This window comes from Copadichromis virginalis, linkage group LG4 (genome assembly GCF_057382275.1).
Source record: "Copadichromis virginalis isolate Kocher_CV1m ecotype Utaka linkage group LG4, C_Virginalis_male_GT1.1, whole genome shotgun sequence".
Lineage (NCBI taxonomy): Eukaryota > Metazoa > Chordata > Actinopteri > Cichliformes > Cichlidae > Copadichromis > Copadichromis virginalis.
The window spans coordinates 32,554,047-32,564,844 of record NC_140621.1 but is presented as its reverse complement, the minus strand read 5'-3'; the positions used below and the strand labels follow the sequence as shown (position 1 = coordinate 32,564,844).

The window sequence follows — 10,798 nt, the reverse complement described above, 5'->3', positions numbered from 1 at the left end:
ATAAAATTATATTAGTTTGTCTAATTCATTTTAAGAACCTGTATAAACATTGCTGCAATTCCTGAAGAGTTAATATTGTGGTTTTATGAAGCCCCTTGAACTAAAGTGGAAAGTCTGCACTTCATTTACATATGGGTTGTTGGAGTTAAAAGCTTTTATGCTGTACAAAAGTAAACGACAAATGTCTTTGTCCAACCAATTCTGAACCCAACTGAAGGCTATTTATCATTTTGTTAGATTCTGATTAGGGGTGGGTTTAAAAAATCGATTCATCGATTAAAATCGATTCTAACTGGAATAAAACGATATCGATTCATTAAATCCGGAAATCGATTTTTTTTTATACATATGTAGTTTGCCGCGTATGAAACTTGCAAGCGGTTAACATGAGGAAGTCACGCGAGAGTTAAGTGACCTGGACGCATGAACCATCATGGCTACTCCCGGGAATGTGCCACCGAGCCTAAAGGCAGATGTCTGGCAACACTTTGGATTTAAGAACTGTGAAGACAGTGAAGAGCCGGACAAAAGCAAAGCCGTATGTAAGATGTGCAAAATGGAGGTAAAGCACTGTGGAAATACCACAAATCTCAGAAATCATTTAACGAGGCATCATCCAGATATCCCGCTAGCAAAAACGGCCGACACCAAGCAACGCTCACTCGAAAAGGCATTTGCAATGAAGTTGGCATCCACTTCTCCACGTGCCCAAAAAATAACCCAGTCTGTGGCAACTTTCATATGTAAAGATATACGTCCGTACAGCGTTGTTGAAAATGATGGCTTCCAAAACCTCATTAATACGCTAGAACCACGCTATGTTTTACCATCACGCAAACATTTGAGTGAAGTGGTAATCCCAAACATGTATGAAAAAGTGAAACACGATGTTACAGCCTCACTCAAGTCAGCAGAGAGAGTCGCTATAACCTGTGACAGCTGGACATCCAGAGCAACAGATAACTACCTGACTATCACCTCACACCATATCGACCAGGAGTGGAGACTCGTGTCTCATGTCTTACAGACAAGAACCACCGAAGCAAGCCACACAGCAGCTAATTTATCTGAAATTATGTTCAAAGCAATCGAAGAATGGGAGCTTACAAACAAAAATCCAGTCATCGTAACTGACAATGCTGCAAATATGGTGCGAGCTGTAGAAATAACGGGCTGGTTGCACATTGGTTGTTTTGCCCACACACTCAATTTAGCTTCACAAGCAGGACTGAAAGTTCCAGCTGTTGCTCAGCTGCTTGGCCGAGTGAGACGCATAGCATCCTTTTTTCATCGCAGCACTGTTGCAAGTCGCAAGCTTAAAGAGAAGCAAAAGATACTGAATCTACCTGCCCATAAGCTGGTGACTGATGGGGTGACCAGATGGAACAGCACATTGGAGATGCTGGAACGCTTCCTAGAGCAACAACCAGCAATCTCTGCAGCTCTACTCTCACCTGAAGTGAGGAGAAGTGACAGTAATCTCTGTAGTCTTACAGAGGCTGACATAACTGATGGAGAAGATATAGTGAAAGCTTTGAAGCCGCTGAAAGCAGCCACACTGGTTATGTCTGAAGAAAAGTCCCCGACCCTTTCCATCATTGCACCTCTGCATGCACAGCTGCTGGAGAAGATGATCAGTGTCTCTCATGACTCCTCACTGATTAAAGACCTCAAGACTGCTGTATACGACAACTTGAAGTCAAGGTATGTTTATGAATTGTGTGTATATGTCATGAATGAGTGTAACTGTATGGATGCATGTATTACATGAAAATTCTTATTATAGTGAAAAAATCTATATATTATAAAAATGTTAGTTAAGCCCTCTTGTCTAGTAATAGGCCTTTTGATTTTATATCTATCTATCTATCTATAGATGTTTATATATAAATTATGGAAACAAAGTCGTATATTAATGTTTCTGATCTTGCATGAGTGTATGTAACCATGCACATGTATATCCAACATAATAAACTGAGTTAAATGTGCAAAATCTCTTTTCAAGATATGTGGCCCTAAAGGACAAGCTCTACATTGCATCAGCATTAGATCCTCGCTTTAAGGCCCTGCCATTCTTGTCCAAAGAGACCTGTAACAACACATTCTCTCAGTTGGTGTTGGAAGCAGCAGGTTTGGAGAACGTGGACACAGCTATTGTGAGTTACAGAAACAAAAACAAAAAATTATTGGTTTTTTTGCACTACTCGAGTTAGAATATAAATAGTAATTTCTTTATTAATTAAGTTTTCATTTTTCTACAGCGACAGTCTGATGGTGACACATCTGAGGAAACTGTCCCTGACATCTCTCTTGGTGGTGTTGATGAAGTGGATTATGCCCCTCCAATTAAGAGGTCAAAGGACTCTGCATTAATTTTTCTCCTTGGGCCAGCCTACTCAACAAAAACCACAGCACCACAGAAAACACCAACTCAGAAGGCAAAGGAAGAAGTGAATCGATACAGGGACGTTGAGCCTGTTGCACTTTCTGAGGATCCTTTGATCTGGTGGAGGGACCATGAAAGGGAGTATCCTCTCTTGGCTCTACAAGCAAAGCAGTATCTTTCCATACCTGGGACCAGTGTTCCTTCTGAACGAGTGTTTTCAACTGCTGGTGACATTGTTACCGCACAAAGGAGCTGCCTGACTCCACAACATGTAGACCAGCTTCTCTTCTTGCAGAAAAACCTTACAGTCTCAAAGAAGTGAGAGGGTAGTTATAAATAAGGCTAAATTGCATTAGTTTCACAGAGGTTTTACAATACTGTTCAATATGTTTTCATTTTTTGAAGTATTTTAAAAGGCAGTTTTTCATTTTCTGATCGGTCAGTTTCTGTCAGTTCACTTGTACATGCTGTGTTATACTGTGTGTCTCCAAAACACAATAGTGGATTTCAGAAAAGCTGTGTGAGACACTAACAGCAAAACTATTTCTCTGAGGTTTTACTGATGTTTACAAAAGATGTGTTCTATTTGCACTGGATCCCTGATCCACTTGAAATGTATGTATGAAAAAATATATATACTAATGTTAATTAAAAATTACATTATTTAACTGCTTTAGTATCTGTTCTTAATTTTGAAATTTATGTAATTCATTCACAAGGCTTAGAGGGTTCTTTTGACAGTACATATACAAGGTGAATTATCATAATTTTATATATATTATGGTTCATATAATAATATTTCGGACTGATTCAAAATCGAATCGAATCGAATCGAATTGAATCGAATCGTGGATCGAATCGATTCGGGACCTTGTGAATCGGAATCGAATCGATTCTAGAAATCAGTGACGATTCCCAGCCCTAATTCTGATGTTCATTCCTCTGGATTTTTGTAATTTTAATCTTTTTACTCTTTTTGATTTTGATTTCTTAAATCCGCTTTTCTGTTTTTCATCATTCTGTATAGTTTTGTGTTGTACTTGTCATTTCTTATGGCTTTTTCCTGCCTTCTTTTATGTTCTTTGTGATATTTTGGGGGATGATAAGACATATCTCCCGTTATGTCATCTTTTCTGTAAGGTCCTCAATTTTCAGAGTGCAGGCTGACTGTTATTTAGAGTAGAGGGAGGTACTTATATGCCCGACTGGCAGCTTTCTAGCTAAAGTGTTTAATTTAAAGTATCATAGACCACACCTGCTCTTTTTAATGGTTCTTTAGGCTTTGAAATGATACCTGCGCTACTACAGTCACATTCACAGAGTGTGCACACACGGGAACGACACACACACGCACACACCAAAGGATTTTAACACCTCCTATTTGACTGTGTGCGGCAGAGCTGTTACCTAGTTACAAGCTAGAGACCGTGCGACCTGCGCTGTTCATAATGTTGCGGTGGGGACTCTGAGTGCATCAGTCTGTCCGGAGCAGACGGAGGGAGAAGTGAGAAGGAGGCGGACGGAGGAGCGCAGCGGGCTGCTTCTCTGCTGGAGATGCCACTGGAACTCATCCCGACGGAGGCAAAGTGCAGCGGCTCTTCTCGCGTTGTTTCACCGATAAATCCAGCAAAGCCCCGGTAAAAGTCTGGTCCTGAAGGTGCGGAGAAGTCTCAGCTTTAAGGTAAGTTTGGGTATCTGTTGTAAACCTGACCGGTTCATACTAATGGATGTTTGCTGTGAATGAGTGCGGACAGCTGATGATGATCTGTTAGCTCACCTGTACATTCAGATGATTTATGGTTAACGAGAGTTTTCCGTTAAATGCTTTTAAATAACCCTTACAGACATGTTTAGGAAGTTCTGAATGAATTAAAATTAAAGGCACAAATTCTTCACACAACAAACTGCACGCTTTTTAATATTTAGACCATTTTTTCACTGCAATAAATGCCAAATCAGCAACTTTAAAGATTCTACTACAGTCGGAAACCTTTCAGCTACAGCAGCCATGGGCAGATTGTGAGACAAAAGCACCCCCTCCGTACACACATGTAAAAGGTACCCACCCCACTGAGAAGGCTGACCCCCCCCTCCCCAGACTGAATGAGTCACGGAATGATTGTGAAGGCTGTGGCCATTTTCTTCTTCCTCTGCTGGTTTTAGTTTTCTTTGGATTGTGTGTCTCTTTTAGAAATTTTTGCATCTCTTTAATTGTATTTTTGAGCTGTTTGTGAGTTATTTTTGCCTTCTTTGATGATTCTATAATGATTTTTTGTGGTATTTCTAGTCACATGCTTGTGGTCAGTTTTTGTTTGTGTGGTTCTTATTTTGTTTTTAGTGTTTTTGTTAATCTTTTTTAAAATTAATTTTGGTGATGCTTTTAGTAGTTTTATTTGTTTTTGTGGCCAGTTTCTTTGATCCTGCAGTTGTTAATTCTTTTAGTCTCTTTCTGTGCTCTCTCTGATAGTTTTATTTTTTTCTGTAGTTTAGGTCATTAGTTTTTTCCCCCCTGTGGTTTATTTTGTATTTTTAGCTATTCTGAGTTTTTGTGTGTAGTCTTTTTGTGCATCTTTGTGTCTTTTGTGCACTCGAAGGACTTTATGCAGTAAAGCTTCATTTAAACCTAATTTAAGCTTAGCCTACGCAGCTGGCTCTCACCACTGCCAACAGCATCCAGTGAAAAAGTCCTTTTTAAAAAAATGGTTTGATCAGGATGTATTTCAATATTGCAGGGGAGATGGAAGAACTACTTGTGAGCGATGTATTACTTCACAAATACCTTGCATATTTAAGCTTATTTGGTATCATGAAAAGAAAAAAAAGATTAAAATCTCTGTATCTTACAGCGATTCTTGTTTAAAAAGGGATTCTGTGCTTTTCTGAGGTAGTTCACATTCAGTGCAAACTGCTCCTCACTGTCAAATATAAGTGAGAGGCATCTATATTTGACAATGAAATGAGGCAGAAACATAATGAGTTACTTCTTTTAGGCACTAGTAGCATATTTAGTCCAAAATTCCCAATATTTTACATTTTCTGTTATGGTCTTATACTAAAGGTCATTTTCTACATCTAGTTTATCTCATTGAGAGTCCAGTCGTCACCTGTTGGGAGCATTTGGCTGCAGCCATTTCCATGCAATGGTCTTCTCTCCTGCAGGCAAATGCATTTTAATGAGCTACTCATTCTGTTTCCTGGGTTTATCCATGATTTTGCACAGGTACTGTGTAACAAAAGGGCAGTCGGCTTCTGAATCCTTCAGGCAGCTTTAGTGACTTCTTTCAAAGGCACTTTGTTAGGAAACGCAGATGAGATTCTCATAACAGCCGCATCTCTTTGCTTGCTCTGTACTCTCATTTACATACATATATTTTAGTCCTGCAGCTTGTGTGTATTTCTGATTAACCGGCCAGTTATTTATGCTTTTGTTCAGCTAAAAAATAGATTAAAAATACATTACAATATGCATTTCTATAGTTTAAGGGCAAACACAGATGTTTTTACTATAATGGAAGAACAAGGAAAACGAAAGCTAATATTGCATTTAAGAACTTTTTAGCATTTTTGGATAAAAAAAAATCAATAAAGAAAAGATTGTAACTACTTATCTACCCATCTAGTTATACTCACCATCATCTATGTTCCTGTGTGGTTACTGCTTTTAGAAGAACTCTACATAACACAATAACCAAACTCTAAATACAGTACATACTCTAAATAACTAAATACAGACCTTAGACCTTGATGTAAACAAGCAAAAAATATACAATTTCTCCTTTTTTAAAATCTTTACAATCCAGTCATTTTACTGTGTTTCACTCATTTTAGTAAATACAATTAACTGCTATTAAAAATTATTATAAACAAGCTTAACAAAAACACCCTGTTTCATTTTGTTTCAGCCACATTTTGGGATTTTAGACCTAAATATGGAGCTCTCATTTATGATACTGGTATCTTTGGTGAGATCATTATCAGAGCGGTATCTCAGTGAAGTGAAGTTTGAGTGTTTGACAAGACGTTTGGGAGAAAACACTTTCCTTTTTCTCTTGTAAAAAAAAAAAGGAAAAAGAAGTTCCCTACTGTGTTTATGACAGTCTGAGTGTGATTACCAGCCAACTTGATTTCCACCATTTATTGTGAAAGAGTAGAAAACGCATCACGTCTCCATCATGTGAAACCACTCAAGATGTAAAATGCTCGATCTTTTCCTGGTATTTGATTTTTTTCTTTTGCTTTGCATTTCAAATCTAAAGGAGTCAAACACTCATTTTATTGAAAATGTGATCCTTGAAGTTAATTGAGATGCATTTGCAAAATAATAGCAAACTGATGCCATCATCTGCCCACAAATGAGTCAAACACACACACACAGAGTCACCACAGGTGGGTAGCTAACAAGCACAATCCACAGCCTCATTTCAGGCAGAATTGCCTTTTAAGAGGAGAGTAAATTATCTCTGGTAACATTATGATATCTCACTACATTTAAACAGATTGTGGTGGGTTTTCTTTCCCCTTTCTTGTAGAGATGTACAGATAAAATATTTAACATTGCTGGTTTACTCCAGTCATGAAAAAAGGTTGGTTATGCACCTTTTAAATAAAAGTTCAGTCATGAAGAAATATAGTATATTTTTAATGAAATGAGCATATTTTAAAATAAACTCTTTACATAAGAAATTATAGTTGGACTGACTCTTCCAGGCCCCCTTCCACCTGCTCCCCACTCTCACTACAGGTCAACATGGCATCTGTCAGTCACTCTCCCCAGAGACTTCTGTCTGACCTCATCTGTCAACCTGTCCATCGCAACAAGAAGGGGCTCAGAGCTGATACTTGATGTTATCCCCCCCACCTTGAACCCATCTGTCACTCCTACCACCTACCTCACCGTTGTCTCTATGCATACATGTCCTTCACCACCCTCACATACTTCTCTGCCACTCCAGACTTCCTCATGCAGCACCACAGTTCCTCATTTGACACCTTATCATATACTTTCTCTGGATCCTCAAAAACACAATGAAGCTCCTTCCGAAATTCTCATAAGGAGAACCTCTCTCCTTCAACAACTCTTTCCCATATCCTCATGGTATAGCTCATCAGCTTTATTCCTCTGTAGTTACTACAGCTCTGCACTTCAACCCTGTTCTTAAACATCAGTACCATTACACTGATTGTTGTGGACTTTTTGATTTCAGTGGTTAAAAAGTCCACTGTCTTCTCTCCTAGACATCTCCATACGTTCACAGCTATGTCATCTGGACAATCCACCTTTCATTGGATGTATGTTCATCCACTCCAGCCCTCACGTCCTCCTTACTTATTGTTTGCACTTCCTGGTTCACTATCTTCATTCATCCTCCTCTGACTCTTATTCTCTACAATCAGCTCCTCAAAGTTCTCCACCTTGTCAGCACACTTTCTTCAGTTGTTAGTACATTTCCATCTCAATCCTTGATCATCCTAACCTACTGCACATCCTTTCCGGTTCGATGTGTCTGCCTAATGAATTGATTCAAGTCCTTTTCTCCTTCCTTAGTGTCCAGCTTAAATACAGTTTGGTTCATAAATATTTGGACAGAGGCCATTTTTTTCTAATTTTGGTTCTTTACATTACCAAAATTAATTTTAAATGAAAATTCTGGGTTTCTTCCTTTTTAATCCTCTGCCAGGCCTTTACTTCAGCGGCTTTCATTTGCTGTTTGTTTGTGGGCTTTTCTGTCTGAAGTTTTAGTCTTCAACAAGTGAAATGCATCCTCAATTGGGATCAGGTTTGAGTTGGCCGCTTCTTTGCTTTAATAAACTACTGGGTTGCTTTAGCTGTATGTTTTGGGTCATTGTTCATCTGTAGTATGAAACATGCCCAATCAGTTTGACTGCATCTAGCTGGATTTGAGCAGACATTGAATCTTTGAACAGTTCTGAAGTTATCCGGTTGCTTCTGTCCTGTGTCTCATCATCAATAAACACTAGTGTCTCTGTACCACTGGCAGCAATGTACTTCCAAACCATCACACTGCTCCGCCATGTTTCACTGATGATGTGGTGTGCTTTGGATCGTGAGCTGTTCCACACCTTCTCCAGACTTTTTGTTGCCATCATTCTGGTAGAGGTTGATCTTGGTTTCATCTTTCCAAAGAATGGTTTTCCAGAATTGTGCTGGCGTTTTTAGATTTTTAGAAGTCCAATCTAGCTTTTCTATTCTTGGGGCTTATGAGTGACTTGCAGCATGCAGTGAACCCTCCATATTTACATGCAGGCTTCTCTTTATGGTAGACTTGAATATTGATATACCTACACTACATCCTGGAGAGTGATGTTCACTTGGTTGGCCGTTGTGAAGGAGTTCATTATCATAGAAATGATTCTGCGATCATCCACCACTGTTGTCTTTTGTGGACTTCCAGGTCTTTTTGCATTCCTGAGTTCACCAGTGGTTTCTTTCTTTCTCAAGATGTACCAAACTGTAAATTTTGCCAATCCAACTATTGTAGCCTTTCTTGGATGGATTTTCTTTCTTTCTGTTATTTTCAGCTTAAAGATGACTTGTTTCATCCTGCATGGAGAGCTTTGACTGCATGTCGAGTGTTCACAGCAAAATCTTCCAAATGCAAGCACCACACCTGAAATCAAATCCAGGCCTTTTATCTGCATCATTGATAATGAGCCTGTAGTCTACCCATGTTCCTCCTTCTTGAGAGATCTGCTATGTTAGCTTAAACAAGTTAAATAGATTTGTCAACCAATCAGTAAAACACTCAGCTGATCATCAGTCTCTTAAATAAGCAAACAAACTGCACTTGATCAAAATTCAGGCTTTCATATTGCATCCTTCCAGTTAATCCATGTGACTGCAAATCGAAACACGAGTCCAAGTTTTTAAATTGCCTCGAAATTTATGTAAAGAAGTAAAAGTCTGGAAGCGGCTTTGATCATGTAGCTGAAAGATGCGAAAAACAAAATTTTTTTTTTTCCTTCAGCTTCTGAGATTGACATCTACCTCATATACAGGGCCAACACAAGAAAGAAAAAGGTCCCCAGAGCATACAGTAAAAGTAAAGCCAGAATTGGATCTCAGGCTGCGAGTTTATTAAGTTCGTCTGACTCCCCGAGCCCTTAGGAGAAGCCTTCATAACCCCTCTCTTAGGCTTCAGAAAGGCGGCGGCAGCAGCACCCTTAGGGTATCAGACTTCCTACTGAGTTCTAAGGAAAGGAGGTACAAATAAAGATGTTAAATATTCATGTTGAGCCACGAGTCCCTGATTTATTCAAGTAATGTTGATTTCGTTCTGAACATTGGCAGAAAAAGATTGCCAACACTTCTGATCCTCAGCTTTAAGCCCACACATGAACTTTATGAACAACATCACTTTTTTCCCCATATGTTGACCAACGCGTCCCACACAGTTGTATAAGGTCACACTTGTAGACAAAAAAAAAGAACAAAAAGAACAAAAAGAAGAAAAAAAACATGTTTTAGTGACATATGTAGTTGGTTTTACAGGGCCGATAAATCTTTTTTTTTTTTTTTTTTAAATAGCAGTAGTTATATTTTTAAGACTGTACATACTTTGTCTGTTCTTAAAATACACTGAAACTCTTTGAATGGCAGATCTACTTTGACAAAGTTTCAGAGCTGTGAGTAGTAATGGACTTTTTTCATATTTTATGGACAAGATTATTTTCAGTTTAAATTAAAAAATAACTGGAAGATTAAATAAAAAAATGGGATCGAATTGTCAGATTCATTCCCTCCCCAGACGGCCACTCACATCCTGGGCCATCTGACCTCAGGAAATCACATGATAGGGTGGGGCCAGGTTTCACAATGAGCTCACCCGAAACCCTGGCTGATTAGGACCCACACCTGCTTTCACACCTTGGCTCATGGGATTAGGTAGAGGATCATCAGGGGGTCCTTTGTCCCTCTTTGGGGGGGAAACTCCCACAGGGTTTAAATCTGAGACTCCCCACCAATTGGACCCTTAGAACTGAAGAAGCTTCTCGGATGAGACGTGAAACGTCTTCAAGCGACTAAAAGAAGTCCAGACGCTTTTCTTTCCAAGTTCCTTAGACTATGATGACCTGGATGACTGAGAACCTTCACAGACATTCATTCCCGATGTTTGCTGGATTTTGCCAGGGCAGGCAGCAGCAGAGGAATGCGAAAGGTGATTTCAGTTTTGGTGGTGGTCTCGGGAATTTGTCTCCGTGGATGATTTGGTCCTGTTGTCTTCATTAACCAATGACCTCTATTTCGCTCAGGGGCGTAATGGTGAGTGGAAAGGATGACAGAGTGTTTGGTGAGAAGTGGGTGGATCATTCCATGTTATTCCTGATTTAGACTTCTACGAAATCAACGTCGTAATTTACGATATAACCTTTTTTATGTTTTAAGAGTGTATG

General features: G+C 39.1%; 2 protein-coding genes across 3 annotated transcripts in view; both read left to right on the top strand.

Moving 5' to 3' along the window:
* Positions 1–260: 260 nt before the first annotated feature.
* Positions 261–3,136, top strand: LOC146711930 (E3 SUMO-protein ligase ZBED1-like). Its single transcript, XM_085454982.1, has 3 exons — positions 261–1,704; positions 2,006–2,156; positions 2,262–3,136. The coding sequence occupies exons 1-3, from the start codon at positions 434–436 to the stop codon at positions 2,706–2,708; spliced, it is 1,869 nt and encodes a 622-aa protein (XP_085311108.1). The 5' UTR covers positions 261–433; the 3' UTR covers positions 2,709–3,136.
* A 700-nt stretch (positions 3,137–3,836) lies between these two features.
* sstr3a (somatostatin receptor 3a) overlaps positions 3,837–10,798 on the top strand; it is a 47,880-nt gene continuing 40,918 nt past the window's right edge. For both annotated transcript variants that reach the window (XM_085454980.1, XM_085454981.1), the window contains exon 1: positions 3,837–4,067. The gene's annotated coding sequence lies outside the window, so the exon portion shown is untranslated. The remainder of the gene's footprint in view (positions 4,068–10,798) is intronic.

Bases quoted from the DNA above. Each gene is read 5' to 3' on its own strand.
- LOC146711930 (XM_085454982.1), top strand. From the start codon at position 434: ATGGCTACTCCCGGGAATGTGCCACCGAGCCTAAAGGCAGATGTCTGG. The intron at 1,705-2,005 runs GTATGTTTATGA...TCTCTTTTCAAG, and splicing joins TACGACAACTTGAAGTCAAG to ATATGTGGCCCTAAAGGACA. The intron at 2,157-2,261 runs GTGAGTTACAGA...ATTTTTCTACAG, and splicing joins AGAACGTGGACACAGCTATT to CGACAGTCTGATGGTGACAC.